General features: G+C 41.9%; 1 protein-coding gene across 6 annotated transcripts; it reads left to right on the top strand.

Annotated features, from left to right (window-relative positions):
* The first annotated feature begins 283 nt into the window (after positions 1 to 283).
* Positions 284 to 17554, top strand: rbbp8l (retinoblastoma binding protein 8-like). 6 transcript variants are annotated; one of them, XM_070969062.1, is made up of 14 exons: positions 284 to 386; positions 2414 to 2507; positions 2661 to 2703; positions 8417 to 8512; positions 11406 to 11518; positions 11803 to 11878; positions 12170 to 12324; positions 12423 to 12469; positions 13408 to 13490; positions 13764 to 14487; positions 14582 to 14681; positions 14780 to 14844; positions 15017 to 15158; positions 17374 to 17554. In XM_070969062.1, exons 2-14 carry the CDS (start codon positions 2447 to 2449, stop codon positions 17433 to 17435), a joined length of 1767 nt encoding a protein of 588 aa, XP_070825163.1. In that variant the 5' UTR covers positions 284 to 386; positions 2414 to 2446; the 3' UTR covers positions 17436 to 17554. The 6 variants fall into 6 exon arrangements, with proteins under 6 accessions (XP_070825163.1, XP_070825159.1, XP_070825157.1 ...); XM_070969058.1 differs by having other exon boundaries at positions 12143 to 12324; XM_070969056.1 differs by having other exon boundaries at positions 12140 to 12324; positions 12426 to 12469.
* The last annotated feature ends 260 nt before the right edge of the window (positions 17555 to 17814 follow it).

Here is a 17814-nt window from a genome sequence, read left to right as displayed (position 1 = left end):
TCTGATTTCACTGTATCATTGCAAGTTATTGCATTGCACTTTTCTGTTTCCCAATCAGTTTTGTTCCTCTATCCCCACAGGGCTTTATAGAGCTGGTTAAGCCGGTTATGTGGGATTTCAGCAGAACAGGTATATCAAGGGAGAACTTGCCCAGACCTCAGTGTTTGTGTTCCTCAAGGGGACGACCGCTCCGACCGGTTTTCTGGGGTGGAGAGATGAGAGAGGGAAGGGTGTGGGACGTTCTCCCTAACCTCATTCTCCTTTCTTTCCCTTCCTTATTGCACATTCTCTCATTCTGTCTCTGTATCACTCAGTCCATCTCTGAAGCAAGCAAGCTACAACGGTGTTCAGTAGTGAACAGCTGAAGGGGTCCTCGGCTGGATGAGGTGAGATACCACTAATTAAGCTCTGAGTTGTTGCCTGAGGGCCAGAATAGATTGCCTGGCAGGTGTTTCGAGCAGGTGTAGGTAGAGTAGGTCTGTGTGGCCTGGAGTGTTAGGGTCGGTTACTGCACTTTCTCAGAAATACATTCAAATTGCATCATGAAATCTATATAGATAAATATATAGTTGCATGTCAAAAATAAGACACATGCAGGCCTTTAATTAGGCAAAGACAGTGTGTTATAGATTAACCATGTTTACATATGCTCAGGGGTTGAGACAGAGAAAAAAAGATATATTCATAAGCTTGTGTGTGTGTGTGTGTGTGTGTGTGTGTGTGTGTGTGTGTGTGTGTGTGTGTGTGTGTGTGTGTGCGTGTGTGTGTGTGTGTGTGTGTGTGTGTGTGTGTGTGTGTGTGTGTGGGTGGGTGGCTGGGTACCTGTGTGCCTGTGTGTGTGTGTGTGTGTGTGTGTGTGTGTGTGTGTGTGTGTGTGTGTGTGGGTGGGTGGGTGGCTGGGTACCTGTGTGCCTGTGTGTGTGTGTGTGTGTGTGTGTGTGTGTGTGTGTGTGTGTGTGTCTGTGTCTGTGTCTGTGTGTAGGGTGGAGCTCATACACAAGTGTAACAGACTGGAGGTTTAGTATTAAAATGACTGTAATTCTTCATTCATCATTATTTGCATAAAAGCCACATTTTTCTGTGGTTGTCACAGTTGTAATAAATGAGTGTGATAGTTTGCTCACTGTCACTCTTCAATGTTGGTCATTCCAGTCATCTTACTTGTCTGACATGCTGACAATGAGAGGCCACAGGAGTGTTGGAAACAAAGTAGCACCAACAATGGCATTTTTTAGACGTTGGCTGCTTTATTTGTACAGAACAGCATCAGCTGACATCATGTGACAGCAGTGAATGAAGTATGAACACCAAAACTTCCATTCTGGTTTTTATCAAACAGCAAACCTCCCAGCCGATGGGAGGTGTTTGAGAAAGGCACATTTAAGCTGCAGCAGTGAGACATGCAGCCAGGCTGTTATCTACACAGCTTGTATCTCTCTATATGCTTGTGTCATCCAGGACCACAGATTTTCACAGTTTGTGGTACTTCTTTTGTCAGCTGTTGGAGAACTGTGATGCAGTGGTGTCTGTAGAAATAGAGTTATGGATGAATATACTGGAAATACACTGTATCTACACGGAAATAATAGATACAGTGACAACTTTATGTGTGCGTGTGTGAATAATGATCTGGAGACAGCAGAGCAGTAATATGGAGGCAGACAGGTTTTTTCTTGCACCGCTGAGGTGATCTGAACAGCCATTTGCCTGACGTATCCTGACATGTCGAGAAAGCCTGATCCACACTGATCAAAATGCAAAATGGTACTTGTGTATGTATTTGTGCACATAAACAGTGATCATGTGTATGTGCATGACAGAGAATGAGACAGAGAGCAGAAGTGACACACATTGAGGATTTCAGATTGTAGGCAAAAAAGTTACCAGTTTGCATTTTGGCTTTTAGCCAAGAAATAACCTTATTCTGTTACTTTGTAATAACTGATACACAGTTTTAAACTGGCATCATGTGATGCACAGATACAGTATGTGTGCACATACACGTGCGCAAACTATAAAAGCTGTTTTTGGGACTTAAAACACACACTGCAGACGGAAGTCCCAGATCTGGCAGGACCAGTCTAACTAGTTCCAATCATCCTTGATATAACAAACAAAATTTGCTCCCACATTTGTCTAACGGAGGCAGCTTTTGACAGTCCAGTGTCAGCAAAGTGCTGTCCTCAGTACACGCCTCAGGCTGTAACACCCAAGCCCTTAATCACTGACTGATTTATTATGTTTCCACTCAGTTTGTAGTTAAAATGATCAGTAAAAGCGTTGGATTTAGAGTGTGTAAAGGGTTGCAATGTCAAGTCTAGTCAAGTCTAGCACACCTATTGGAACATTCAGTGTAAAAACATTCAGTACAATTTGATTCTATAAGAAATATCTTCCCTCTTTTGTTGTATAGCGTGACTCAAAGTCAAAGGAGATCATCATAGCAATGGAGTGCTTCAACAGCCTACTCCTTAAACTGCGGGAGGTCCATGAGCGAGAAGTGGAGGGTAAGTGGAAATCATCAGCAGCCACTGGCAACAGAAAAAAGAGAGAGAAACAACATGTAATGCTACTGTAATACGAGGAGTATCTCATAGAATTTGCAGGAATGATTTCACCTTAATTCCTCTTAATCGGGTGTGTTGTGTTTTTACTTCCAGGGTGGCAAGTGAAAATCCAAGAGCTGTCCAACAAGAAGGGCTGGTGAGTGGGTTCTTCACTTTCCAAGGTCTCGAGATGATCACGTTTAGACAACACTGACAAGATATTCATATTTAGCAATACATAGGCTCAGCCACTGTGGGAGCCATACTCAGGCCTGAAGTCTACTTTGTAAGGGAGCTCAACAACCAATTCAGTCTGCTACCAAGTCACAAAATCTGTTGTTTCTCCTTAGAACTCGCAGAAAATAAAAATAGTCAATACGGTCAAAATAGTGGGGTCATTTTGATTAGAAAGAAGAAGGTGATTCAATTTCAAATGCTGTAGTAGCAAGTGGAATAATCCCATTACCATGAAAACATTGTTCCAATTAATCTGGCTCAGTACCTGATTAATTAACTTGTTAAAATGGGCAATTTTGTCAATATGTACAAATTATAGGCCAGCCAGTACTGGGAAGGTTGAAATGTAATAAGTAATGTAACTATTTGAACTACTTTGTCAAAGTAATGTAACTTACATTACATTTCTTATTTTTAGTTTTCCAAAAAACTTCTTAAACTGGTCAATAAAGCCGATAAAAACACGCATTTAGGGAGGTACTGAACAGGTTTCTTCAGCCTTGACATTGAACATTTTGCATTGTGCTGCACGAGGAGAAACATTTATTGTGTCTTGCTTATGGGTTCTGCTGGCTTCTGGTCAGGTCATGAAATTCTGATCTCTTCTAAGCAACTGGCTCGTGGGATTTACACTGTGTAGCAATGTAAAAGCCTTTCTCTGATTTTATGAGGAAAATATTATTGAATTTCCAGCACTCGAAGACATTCTTGCCCCAAGTTCTATCATGCATGTGATCAGGTGGTGCCAGGCATGCCAGACTCAGGTCATGAGCTCTGCCACAGTGGCTCTACTTTTCCTTGTCAGTCTGCCAGCAAAATTCAAGCTATCAAAGGAGTTTTCCAGGACTTGCCAGCCATCATCAGGAAGGCAGCAGATCTGAGGGGCATTGTAATGCTGGCAGTATAACCTGTATCTGCTTGCAGCTTCTTAGGTGGGGACATTTACCACCAGGAGGTGCTGGCCAAACGTCCCCCGTAGTGGCCTCACCTCGTGGAGCTCCAGCTCTTCAAGGAGCCAGTCTTTTCTTAGCCTGGAAAGTGAAAGTGAAAGTTCCCGGATACCAAGTTTACGCTCACCTCTCGCACTGTTCACAACAGTGTGCCATTTCTGCAGTTCAGAACAACACTGTGCTGCTGTCCTCGGCTGTCTCCTTTGGCCACCAAGCCTGAGCTCTCTGCTCAAAGCTTGTAACCAACATGGAGATGGCTATGATAGCTGTCCCGACTCTCGTTTCCCTCCCTCATCTGACAGGAGCTACTAGACGGTCCCATATGCCCTAACGGACTGTTTGGACCACTTCTTCCAAAGCACCACAGCTTACCTACATGAAGAAGCCAAGGAAGCAGCATCAGTGAAGAGGCATACCTCCTGCAGCGCAGCTGCACCTCAGCCTCATCAGCAGCACCAGCATACTGCTCTGGGGTGTGGCGTCCCAACATGCACCTGCTGTGGTTCCACCTCCTCCCCCGCTGCAATGTCCTCCTCCAGCATTTGCAGCTCAGCAGGCTCTGCATCACCCCCACCAAGAAACAAAAAAAAACCCTCACAAAAAAAGGCAACATCAGTGGCAATGACATGATGCAGGTCCAAATCCACTGTGCTGCAGCACATAAGTGTGCCATGAGACATCATCAGGTTTGTCGTGGAAGATTATCCAGTTATTAATATTAATATTCCTGTGTGTCTTTCTTCAATTCCTGCAAGAATATCAGCGTTGTGTTCAACCAAACAGTTACCCAGGTTTCACACTAAGTAAATTGAGTGAATTGAGACTAGATTTTCATTAAATTTCAATAAATATACTTTTTGTGACATTTTTGTTTGGTGGTGTGCCTTGTGATTTTTCACAGTTAGAGTTAGAAAGTTAGAAATCCTCTCTTAAAATATGTATTAGTCAATACTGATTTATCACTAGCCTCCTGCCATTCAGTGTGAGTTACTGGTGATATCTCAGTACAACCTGCTTCAGACACAGAGTTTGAACACACTGAATACTGAATGGGCTGAATCCTGACATCGGCAGGCATTTCCAGCAACATGGCCAGCACTTACAAGACAACCTCACCATGGGCCGTGATGAACAAACAATCCTTTCACACAGGGAGTGGAGAAGGTTATGAGCTGGCTGCAAACAGAATTTGATGTTTTGCAGGTCCCTGCCACAGTGAATGGAAACTGAGTCCCACACTCGCTCAGGTGTTATGGGACAGGTTGGGGAAAGCAAAGGCAGATCTATTTGCCTCATGAGAGAATGCACAATATACACTGTGGATGTCTTCTCTAAGTGGCTGTGGCCCAGAGTTTCCCTGAGATCCCCTGATTCCTCACCTCTTAGCGTACATGCAGGAGAAGAATCTAGTGGCCATCCTGTCACAGCTGGGCAGCACAATTTTCCACCTGCCAGTGATATTGTAGGCCAACAGCTGTGGGGCTGGCCATTGAATGTAAGCGCTTATAAAAGATAGGAGCATTGCCTGCAGGCGTGAGAGCCCTTTCTTACTACAGGGTGTAGATGGCATGCTTTCAGTGCTTGTGTGTACAGAGAGGATCGGATCCCAGATCGTATCCTCTGCCTCTCATGTCAACCTACCCTCAGACATTAGTAGATGACAGTTGGGCTCCATCTATGATTAAAATATATACTGCACTCATTTCATACTGCAAATAGCATTTTTTCATTCTTTGGGGAAGTGCTTTTTAAAGGGAGCCAGACAACAGAAACCTGTTTTGCTTTAGCACCACACTGGATATACCCCTAATGCTGCATGCTCTTTGAGGGTTCCCCTTTCGAGCCATTAGCCCAAATCCCTTGAAAGATGTTATCCATTAAAACTCCTCCTAGCCCTGACATCAGCTAAAAGAGTGTGACCTGTGCGTGCTGTTGGACTCCCCATCCCGCCTCTATTAGAGAGGAAGGGACAGTGTTAGAAAAGTTCACTTTCTACATGAACTAGTTCAAAGTTCAGTTCACAAATTTTAAAATGAACTAGTTCAGTTCATAATTCATAATTCAAAATTTTGAACTAAGTTCACCGTTCCAAAATGAACTAGTTCATAGTTCTTTTTTTCCATATTTTGCTGTGAGCTATTTTTTAAAATTATTGCCACAGCCCATATAGAACCACTGACAGCAATTATTTTAGCAGTTTTAACACTGTAACTATGCGTCAGAACATACCTTGAAAGGCTAGCCGGGTGCTTAAGTTCAATGTGCCGTTTCAGGGTTGCTGTGGATGTGACTGAAGTGCGGATTTTCTTTTTGAAAGCCAAAGTTTGCACAGATTTTTCCCATCCTCACCGACCTTGTCATAAAACTTGTTTAAATGACCATGCTGCTTTTTGTTTTGATGACGCACGTTGACGTTTCGGTGCGAAACCGGTGGCTGGTGTTGCCAGGTTGGGTGTTTTTTCCACTACATATTAAGGCCTGTTTACGGTGTGTTTTAGCCGGGTGTTCGCCTGGAAGGCTGTATAGAAATCTGGCACCCGATTGAACGAAGTTAAACTGAGAGATGTGCCGTTCACAGACACCAGAATGAACGAGTTCACAGTGACGTTCATCAGGCAGTAATACAGTACGTGCAGTTCACGTTCACCCAAAATATGAACGAGTTTTTGAACTATCGTTCAATGAACACGTTCAGGCACAACACTGGGAAGGGAGCGCAGCAACTTCACAGCTAAATCCAACATTTACACATTTAAGTCCTAACAAACTTCCTTTAATCCAGAATTACTTGCCTCCACGGGTCCTCACGACTCACTGACTCTAGTATGAGCTTTGTCTCAGTATGTTTTACAAACAGCAAACATCAGGCAGATGGAGCAGCTCTTCATTCATTACAGAGAGCACTGACAAGGCATGGGTCTGGGGTAGAGCCTCTGCAGGGCCCTCCTGTGCAGCGGCATCTTGGGCTTATCTGTGCCCTTTCATCTGTTTCATTTATCCATGTCTGAATCCTGTGTGACTCATTCAGTTTTAAACATGCTGGCCTGCTGTTTTTCCACACAAGCCAAGCAGTGCACCTCTAATTTCATCATCTGGGCTTAGTAGGCTGCATGGGGACCATTACAGTATGTAATCAACATTCCACCCTTCTGCCATGGCAGTTCTGTGTGAGAGACTATATCACTCTGCCCCCATGGTGTTATCCATAGCATCCACAGCTGGTATCTCCATGCCTTATTTCGCCTTGCATTCATGTTGATCTAAACTGATATATTGTGAACCTTGTTGTGGCCATTTGACTACATCAGCTGGTGTAAGATTCAATTTGAATTCAAATCCTCGTTTCCCACTGGAGCCACCAGAATTCAGGGGACTCCCTGTACCATATCTGGCTGTGACATCATCAAGGATAACAATCGTCGTGTCCCAATTTACCTTGCCTTTCCACTGCGATGTCAAATTGCAGTAGGTATCATTCCTAATCAAACGTGTATACTTCAAGTATACACAGGACAGGACTCTTTGTGTTCAGCAATATGTTTGGATCCTGAAATCGATATATATACAGAGATCTTACATTTCCTGCAGAAAAACGGCTAGTGCAATGGCTGAAGAATTTTGACCTGAGTTCGCATCCTTGGATTCTGTGTAATAAATAGTCATTGTGTCCTCCCACAGCCATTAGGATGTGCTTTGCTTTGAGCGCCTTTTCCTCTCTCTTTCTAAACCCACAGGTCCCAACTCCCTTACCACATACTGCTTACATTTAGACAAGGGTACACACAGTAAATCTTAAGCTACTATCGTTAGGGAAACATTGAAATTTCAGAGCCACAAGGATTGGGTTAATTAGTTCATACATGTGACATACAAGTGATTACAGTTACGTGGTCACATTTAAATATTGGTTAAAAGTGAAATGCTATGAAGATCCCTGAATTATATAAAAGAAAATACAAAAGGGTGCATAATGTAATTACTTACACATTCTGCTTCATTTGTGATTTTGAGAGAGGCTACTGGCAAGTGAGCAACTGGTAGGAAAGGGACATTATGAAAATGGATGGCAGAGATACCGTAAATACAGTCATTGGTGGAGTATGTTTCTGCACCTCTTGGGCATGCTTATGCTCAGCAGATTTGATGCTTTTCCCTCCACGTGATATACAAAAATCTATATGCCATATTTTACAAAAAGTGTGACATTGTCCGACATTGTCCTTCATTAAGTCAGGGTGAGCCTCCTCCCGTTTGTTAAGATACTTGCACAAACTTTAAGCCTCTTTGACAGGTACTGCATCCCTCACATGTTCATCATCCCTCTTCATCTTCTCAACGACAGAAGAAAAAAAAGAGAACGGGAAGTGTTAATGTTATTATTTGTGCATATTTGTTGTGGATGTTCACCTGATAAATGCAAAATGGTATTTTAGACACTGGCATTTTAAATGAACAAACCTTTTGTGAGACTGTACCCATGGTTTGGTTATTGGTCCCTGATGTCAGGGCGGTACCCCATTATTAGCAATTGATATTAATAATTGTATTAGAAATAAATGTTCAAATGAAGACATATTATTCTGTATCTTTTGTGTGTGTGTGTGTGTGTGTGTGTGTGTGTGTGTGTGTGTGTGTGTGTGTGTGTGTGTGTGTGTGTGTGTGTGTGTGTGTGTGTAAATACAGTGATACAAAGCGAATGGAGGAATTGTTCACCAAAAACCAGCAGATGAAAGAACAACAGAGATTACTCACTGAGAATATCAAGACACTGGAAAACAGGTAGGCCTACTGAAATTACATTCTGCTTTTACTTTGTATTAGGATTAAAATATGTATGTCAGTGTGCAAACAGTATACAGCCATATACAGTATAGTAAGGGAGTCAAGACCTAAACATGAAAATACAATCCACCCTTTTCCGACTGAGGAGCATGGCCTCAGAGTTGGTGGTGCTGATTCTTATCACAGCCACTTCACACTCAGCTGTGAACCGCCCAGCAAGAGCTGGAGGTCGTGGTTCAACGACAACAAGAGGACCACATCATCCGCAACAAGCAGAGATGAGATCCTCAGGTCACCAAACCCAACACCTTCCACCAACTGCCTGCGCCTGGAAATTCTATCCTTAACTTTTCCTTGCATTTTGTTGGGATCATTAGAATCTAATAAATCACAACAGGGGGAGGATGGTCACTGCCTGAATTTTACGGAGAATTTAAGGATTCACCTGTTCTCATCATAGATGAGACAATTAAGACAATTAATTTAGCCTAAAAAACTCCATAATCACAGTGATTCACACACACAGAAATGAATTTATAAAATAGAATACGTTATATATTTCACCCACTCCACTACCTCAAACCTTTTAAAAAACACAATATTATAACTTATATATAACCTATAACACAAACATATTAGATAATTTATATGGATTTCTAACATGCCTTGAGTATCTAAAGAAAAATCATCATGGGATTATAGACTAAGGGGGCTTCCAGTCCTGTCCAGTTTTAAAAATTGCTATCTGGCAGGACAAATGTGGGTTAGGGTAAGGGGCTAGGGAATGCATTATGTCAATAAACGTCCTCACAAGGATAGAAATAATGGAAGAACGAAAACTAAGCAGAAGTATAGACAGGGAGATACATTTCAAAGGGTCTTGGAAAAGATGTGTTAAAGTACCATTGGTGTCTTGTTTCTGGTTCTGGTTCTGATTCTATTAATGATGGGGTGGATCTTGAAATATTAGATATAATTAAGTTGCTGTTGAGGAAGAATCAGTGTGTGACTTACATGACAACATAATATGAGTTGGAAACTGGTGAGGAGAATGAGTATTCTTTTGTGATTGGATGCTGCAATTGCCAGACATTCAAAATTGCTGTTTAACTGTTTCATTAATTTCCATGGACTGCAAGATATGTTTATTTTTTAAATATTAGCGCTGTCTTGTCATGGGTCGATGACTGTGTTAAAGTCACTTCCAATTATGACTGGACAATTGGAAATGTTTGAGATTGAGGGGGGAAAGCCCAACATTAATGTGAACATAGAAGTGTGTGTGCAAGTGTGTGTGGACCTGCAGGGAAAAAAAAAAAGAGAGAGAGAGAGAAAAACTAAAACAGAACAAATGAAATACTTTATAAAATCTGAATAAAACGCAAATGAGACAGGATTAAAGGGTTATGTCCTTGTCACTTTGCAACTGTCCATCTATGTATAATTTGTCCACTGAATTGTTTTTTCCCTGTTTGATCTGCGGTTTTCGTGTTAGGGATAGCTGTTTGTGTCTTTGCATGATTTCTCAGGTTTCTTGTTGTTGAACCTTGTTTTCAAATTCTGCAGTCATCAGTCGTGATCAGCTTGCTTGTGTTTTCAGTCCAAGGTGGTGTACGTGGTGAAATGTGATGTTGATGGTCTTGGGAGGCCTTTTAAGCTAATTCTTTGATAGATTTTTCCAGGTCGTCTGTGGTTTGTTTAAGAATGCTGGTGAAAACTAGATTGTCTCTTATGCTACGCACTTGTAAGTCCAGAATAATTTCTTTCATATTATTTGTTGTCAGCGGTGACAGTGAGCTGGGTGGTCAATGTGTTTTCATTGGAGAGAGTGTCTATTTGCTCCTGACTGAATTCCAGGCTTTGACACAGGGCCTCAAATTCCCTGTGCAGCACTTCAAGGAGTGTGATTGTGGAAAAGAAAGTTTATTTTCAATGGAGATGAATATGTTGCTGAACTATGTAAAGTATGGTGGTTCTGGTGATGTGGATGGTGTTTTACCTGACCTGGAGAGGCCATCCACATGGTGTCTTTTTCTGTCTGGAGAGAGTCAGGCTTTGCCCATTTTCGTGTTCTGTATTGTCCTTGTTCATGATGCGGATTCTGTTGAAGCATTCATGTATTCTTCCAGATGGTTCAGGTCACTTATGTTGCATTTTGAATGAAAAAAGAAAACAATAGATGAGGAAAGATGAAGAGGAACAAGAGATTTTATGTCAGGTTTTTTGAATTAATAGGGCATCATCTTACGAAGAAGAAGAAGAATCAGAGGGACAATCCCCTTTATTCATCACACAACATGCACGTGAACACACCATGCAATTGGTGAAATTTATCCTCCGCGTTTAACCCATTCTGGTCATCCTTCCTCCGCGGCAGACCAGGAGCAATGGGCTGCCATCTGACAGGCACCAGGGACCAGTTCCTTCCTGTCACCATTGGTCAGGTGGTGGTCTTCTTGCATGTTTTTAGTGGGGGTATTTTTATGGAGGATACCGCAGGAGAACACGGGGAGAACATGCAAACTCCACACAGAAAGGCCGCTTTCCTCGAGCAGCAGGCACCGAAGGCATGGTGGAGGACACGCCCCTCAGCGCCCACAGCGGGATTCGAACCGGGACCTTCTAGCTGTGAGGTGACAGTGTTTCCACCGTGCCATTGTGCCACTTATACGTTATGTGATTGTTGCGTTCACAGTGGCACAAATAATTTCAACTGTTGATTTGTAAGAAGAAAGATTACATAGTCTTCCAATAATAGACTGTCAAATGTGTGTTAAACTTCACAGGGTGGTGCATTTAGTACCTGAACATTAAGATTATAAGTAATATAAAGTGTTTACAAATTCATCTTGTGTTTCTGATGTCGTGTTGTTTCCTGCTGCTTATTTAGGCTGAGGGCAGGGCTGTGTGACAGATGTACAGTAACTCAGGAGGTAGCCAAGAGAAGACAACAGGAATTTGAAGCCTCACAGATACAGAGCCTCCAGCACATCTCTCTACTGGGTATTCTGTTTATATCTGTCTTCGTATTCAGTGATTCAACCATCCATCTAGCTGTCATCCATAACTTGTTTCTTATGTCACATTTCTTATCAGTCTAGAATTCCTACTAAAGCATTTTTTATTAAATCATTTCCTATCTTTTCTTTGCCTTCTGGCATTTGGTGATTGCTTCTCACAACTTTCTTTTAACCTCCTATCAGTGTTTTTCCTTTTCAAGATATATGCATTTTGGAGACAACGTTGTTGTTAAGTGCTCTTATCATGATTTGTGGTCTGTGTTGTAGCCGGAGAAATTAACAACCTGAAAAAGGAGAACAAAAAACTTAAAGAGGAGATCAGTAATTTCAGAGCAGCACTGGAGTGAGTATTTGTGTTTCATCATAAGCATGAGTCAACTTCAGTCTTATATCTAGGAGAGGCTTTAAACTGTTTTTCTGTTTTTTTAAGATCAGTTGTTAGATTAGTTGTTATAACTCGCATTTTTTGTTTGTGTGGAAAATAGTTTGATTTTCATTTTTCTAATATCTTTTCATTGTGAAAACATACCCCACATGTCAACATTTTGATTATACGACCAATGTCACTCACACAGCAACTGTGCAAAACTATGTGTATGTGTAGCAGAGATCACAGTGACCACTCCTCCATCAGCTGCACTTCAACAGAGGTCAAACCAAACATCTCCCCTGAACTGACGACCTCTTCTGGACCTTTGGCCCTTGTCACTACAGCAAGCAGCAGGGCCAGCAACCAGCCAGCAGATGGTGACGCTGCGATGAAAACTGAGGTAGACCAAAGGACTGCAGGTGAGGGTGAAGAACAGCTGGAAGGATTGTGTGATTGTTGTTGTTTGATTGTCTCCTTTCTGTCTTACACATGTTCATGTTTTCTGTTTCTCATCAAGCAGAAACTGAACACAGACAATGGAGAGGGATGAAGAGAGGCCACACTGTAAGTTTCTAAATAAACACACAGTATAAATGCAGTTTTTAAGCAGTGTTTCTCTAGGATCCTCTCACTCCACCGTGCAAGTTGTTACTTGTCACAATGATCATGAAGGTGACACTACTCTGGACTTGAATGTATAGGCTGCAATATAGTATAGAATTGAGGATTAATGGTATGCAGCTTACAGAATAAATGGAACTCGTGAGTTTGTGGTTACAACATGGAAAGTCATGTACATGATATGCTTGGGGTTCAGGAGGTGAAGTTGTGAGAACACCACGGCTGGGCAATGGCACCATGGATATAACCATCAGTGCCATCAAGGCTAGCAATTTAGCAAGCTAGTGAGAGAAATGCAAAGGCTTAATGAGGAAAAAGATGAGGTCTTTGGGAATATCAGCATTTTAGACAGACATGTTATGAAATTAGAAAGAAAAAACTCTATACAACTAAAATTTCAACATATTAACATACACCGAAAAATTTACTTCCATTTCCACTGCTATCTCTGAAAATATGTCACAGCTCATGAACTCTGAGCATTCAGAAAATTTCCACCTCTGAGGTGGTGATTACCATTCCTATGGACTTGTCTCGTGACCAGATGAAACATTTGAAGACAGTATATTATAGATCCAACTGACAGAAGGGTGGGATGAAAAAGGAGCAATTCCAAATCTGTCTGTTACGCCAGCGCCACAGACAGCACCATGGATTTATCAATACACAGCACAGTTGGCTACTGACATTTTATTACTCATACTTCAGAGCAGTAGATTCCAACCTGCACAAACCTCAGTCAGATAAAGGACCATTGAGTCAAGCAGTCTAGAATAACATATTCAACTAAACAAGCCCTTTGTCACTGCACTCTCTGCTACAATATGATAGCCACAAGCATGGTCATTTCATCTGCTTGCTGCCGTTCTCCACTCTCACAGGGCCCACACAAGCCTCTTTCAAATCTTGCATCATCATCATCCTGGAAGACAGAACATAGCGTATCAAGTGTTGGAGAGAGGAGGTAAGACAGAGGGACATAGGGAATGGCAAAATGGGTTGTTGTGCCACTATATGGGAGTGTGTAAAAGATGAATGATCAAAGGTCAGCACTAAGCTCAGATCGTATAAACTGAGTTCTATAATCCGTTTTTTCCACTACTTCTTACTGATAAAATGATCACATTACTGTAGTGCATTAGCAAGTGATAAGTTATGCCCAATACTATGGCCTAATGACCTGTATAGACAATTTAACCATTCGCTATCTGACTGGCCTATGTGTCTCAAAACTTAGAGCTCAGAGTGTTGAAGGACTGGACAAGCAATCATCTATCCCTCCTCAAGCTCTCCTTCTTAGGAACTCTTCTTCATCAACTGGTGGAGAAATGAACCCCAGCAGACACGTGCTCCACGTTCCTGTCCCCTGCCGTCCTCAACCAATTAAGAGCAGCCCTGTTACTCTCCCATGGCCCTTATCAGAATCCGCTGACTGGGTTTCTGCACCTGCTCCAGGGAGCAGCCTAGTGGTACAACCTTCACTTAAACCAAACCTGCTGCGCTTTCCTAACCTGATCTCAACTGGCCAACATGGCATCCCTCAAAGGCAGGGTTTTGGGTCTCTCTGGCACAAGCAGAGCACCTCTAAGCCCAGTGCCATAGAGCCAACTGTGTTGTTCAGGTTGAGGAGTCTGTCAGAGCATGTGGAGGGTCAAATGAAGCCCCAGGAGAAAAAGGAAATCCCGCCATCCATGGCTGAGAGGGTCTCTGGAGAAGGGCTTAGAGAGGTGTACGAGGGGCCTCTAGATCTGTCAGATCGAGGAAAGTCCAAATCCAGCCAGTCACCAACAGATTATTCAACCTTAGCCTCACAAGATGTAGAGAGAGTACAGAACAGCCCTGACAAGGATGTGATGACAAGTCCAGTATCATCACCACATTTTGTCATCCCTACCTCATCATCATCTACAGCACCACTGAAACTACATGAGGAAGAGACTACCAGTGAACCTAAGCACAAGGTAATTTCAGGCCTCTTAGCAACAAAATGAAAAGGTAAAGACAAGGGTGAAGGTAAAGAGGCAACAAACAGGATTCATGGTATGATTGTCACAGCAGGTAATCAAAGAGCAGGAGCAGGTCGATGAAGCGAATGGGAAGACAGACCAAAGCAATGGGAAGAAGGTGCCTGTCCTCACTATATCTTTACGTCCAGGTAAAGAGCTTAAATTCACATGTGTCTCTGTGTGTTGGTATACATATTTTTATTGTGTACAGGTGAACAATAAACTTGTATCATGTTGTCTCTAACAGTAGTAGTGCTGGAGACTCTGAATTCTGCTCTGCAAAAGCAAGAATCTTTATCATCAAATGGCAAGGTAAGGTAATTCAAGTCAGCAAAGCAGATATTATACTGTATATTATTACAATATTTGCTCATTCAATTTCACCATTCTCATTTGACAATATTAGCTGTTTCTAGTTTACTGTCACTTGAGGTAAGAGTTTCTTTCTGTTGTGAGCCCTTGTCCTTTTTCTGCATTATCACAGTCATCATCACCAGCGGTTGAAACAGGAAGCAGCACAGATGAGCGGGAGGAAGAGGAGAGTGTGTCAGGACAAGAAAGCAACGGCTACAAGAGGAAGAGGGCATCTGTGGACACAGAAACCGACAGAGACTCGGACACAGACAGTATGCATCAGTTCATATTTGTAGTCACTCTGGTTTGTGGTGTTCGAATGAAATCACATACCTAAAACTCTATGCCTTAAGATTCTTTTCCCTCACACATTCATCTAACTTCTGATTCTGTGGACACATGTATGATATTTAAGGAGCAGTTCAGCAGTATGAGAATTTTTTTTTCTTGCAAAGAATTTAGATGTGAAAATGGATACCTCTCTCATAGCCAGCAGTCAGCCAGCAGTTGACTAACTGAGCTGTGCATAAAAACACTAGGAAGATGACTTCATGCAAATCAGGTAGCCCCAAGACTGCTGCAAGGCCCAAGGACAGGAGAAAAAACTCCCCATCCGACAAGCTGAGGGCCCAAATAATACTGGTGTAACCCACATCTCATAAGCCAGACAGTATTCTGATTAGGGACTCTATAACCAAGCATCTAGAAATGGCAAAGACTGATAATCTCACCATGAATGACACATCTGTCAGAGAGCTGACAGAGCTGCTGCCAGGCATCCTCTCTGCACATCCATATTATTCACTTTGGATTTTTTGACATTCTGCAAAGGAAAACTAGCTCTTAGGTCCTGAAAAAGGACTTTTGCCTGCTACTGGAGAAGCTGATCAACTATCAGTCACAACATGTAATCATATCAGGCCCCATTCCAAGCTTGGAGGAAGGCATCAAATCTTTCAGCAGACTGCTTTCCCTGAATACATGGCTGACATTGAAATGCCGCATGCCATGCGATAAAGTTAATTAACAATTTCAATACCTTTTGGAACTGTAAAGACCACTTTAGGCCTGATGGAGTACATTCAACCATAACTGGTTGCACAACCTGCGTCATGCTCTTGACATGCTGTACCTAAACAATGCACAGAGAGACAACAAGGCCAGCCTGCACAGGGGAAAGCTTCACCCAATCCTTTGCCAACCCAAGGCATTCAGAGGACGTCTCTGTCCCAGTCATGGATCCAATGCCCCTCTTCCCCCTCTTCATTACATTCACCAGGGACCCAGTCTTCACGACTATCACCAATCAAGGAGTTAGTTAAAGCTGACACACTGAAACTCAGTCAAAATGGTGAACAATTAAGCAACAGTAATCACAGACATAATTACTCAGGTGAGTATCAGAAATGAGACAGACACCATGCTGCTTCCTCAAACATACTGGTGATGTTAAACAACTGGTGGCATGATCAAACACAGCATAGAAAACACAGACCACCTGGTAACTGTCTCAGTTACTTTTAATTTGTGATTGTCCAGCCACAGTGTCCAGCCAGCCTCCTCTCCTGTCACAGAATCCCTACGGCTGAAATTACCTCTTTTTAATGTCAGATCATTGGCTAACAGATCCTTTCTGGTTAATGATCCGATAACTGAAAATAATTTGCATTTGATGTTTTTAGTTGAAAACTGGCTAACTGGCCATGTCCTCACACAGTTTGTGTGTAATAATATTGACTTGTGTGAATTTATGTCACACATTACTAAAGACAGCCAGCTTAGATGGCAATGCACTCACCAACTATATGTCGATAGCCAACCTTCCATTCATCAGTAAGACACTGGAAAATATGCAAATGAATGCATTTGAATGCAATGAAAATAACATTCTAGAGGGGACACAGCACTGAAACTGCTCGGACTGAAATAATCAGCAATGTCAGATTAAATTCTGATGAAAATAAGGTCTCACTTCTTGCCCTCTTAGAGAATTTGATATTTGAATTGATATCTTACAGTTTTTCCCCGTTGCTTGAACACTTTTTGCAAAACTTGGCTCACTGTGTCAAAACTCTACACACAAGCAAACAAAGACACAACACTGGGAAATAAAGTATTCACATCTATGTCAAACTGAAACTCTGCTATCAAAACCTAACAATCCTCAAAATGTCACTCTGAAGACAAAATGATACACACTTGTGTACTTTCTATAAAACACTGCAGTCTTTCATTTTCACTGTTTTTATTCAGTACTGTACATTACGGTACTGTACTTTACAGTACATGCAGTAAAGTGGACTCTTTTTGATGTAGTCTGAAGTTTAGGTAGGTCATCTAAATGGACTTGGAAATACAGTAACTTCCACTCAACTGATGTGAATCATTGTCTTTCTAACTCCTTCTGTTGTCTTTTTTTATACATCTATAAATGTAACTATCACAAAAATCACCAAAACTGGAACCATTTCCTTTTTTTCCTTACAGATGTCCAGCAGGAGAGGAAGATCAAGATCACAGTGAGAACTGAGCAGAAGAGCCCAAACTAAAGATTATGACATCGCATTGGCTTGTTGATCTTACTTAAACCCTGATTAAGTGACTGTTTTGGCCACTTGGGGGCAGCACAACAAGCTATAAAAACAACACTAACATAACACCTTATTAAGTAGGGCAAACAAATTAGCAAATAGTGGAGTATTTACACATCCAGTAGACATGTAACAACCTTAGCATTAATTTAATATGGGGTCCCTGGCCTGATGATAGTTCAGTCTTCATATAATTTCAGTTTTTAGGAAACTAAATGGGAAGTCAACCATTAACCTGTAAATTATGTCCTTGGTTACTTTGTACATAGATAAAACACTAAAACAGAGCTGACATAGATTCACTGTATTCTGGACACTTGATCTTTTCCAACAAGTG

This window comes from Chaetodon trifascialis, chromosome 8 (assembly GCF_039877785.1).
Source record: "Chaetodon trifascialis isolate fChaTrf1 chromosome 8, fChaTrf1.hap1, whole genome shotgun sequence".
In the NCBI taxonomy this organism is placed as follows: domain Eukaryota; kingdom Metazoa; phylum Chordata; class Actinopteri; order Chaetodontiformes; family Chaetodontidae; genus Chaetodon; species Chaetodon trifascialis.
This window is presented reverse-complemented; position numbering and strand designations above follow the sequence as displayed.

Coding starts and splice junctions, on each gene's coding strand:
- rbbp8l (XM_070969055.1), top strand. CDS start 2,447: ATGGAGTGCTTCAACAGCCTACTCCTTAAACTGCGGGAGGTCCATGAG. Junction 2,704..8,416: donor CTGTCCAACAAGAAGGGCTG/GTGAGTGGGTTC, acceptor GTGTAAATACAG/TGATACAAAGCGAATGGAGG. Junction 8,513..11,405: donor ATCAAGACACTGGAAAACAG/GTAGGCCTACTG, acceptor CTGCTTATTTAG/GCTGAGGGCAGGGCTGTGTG.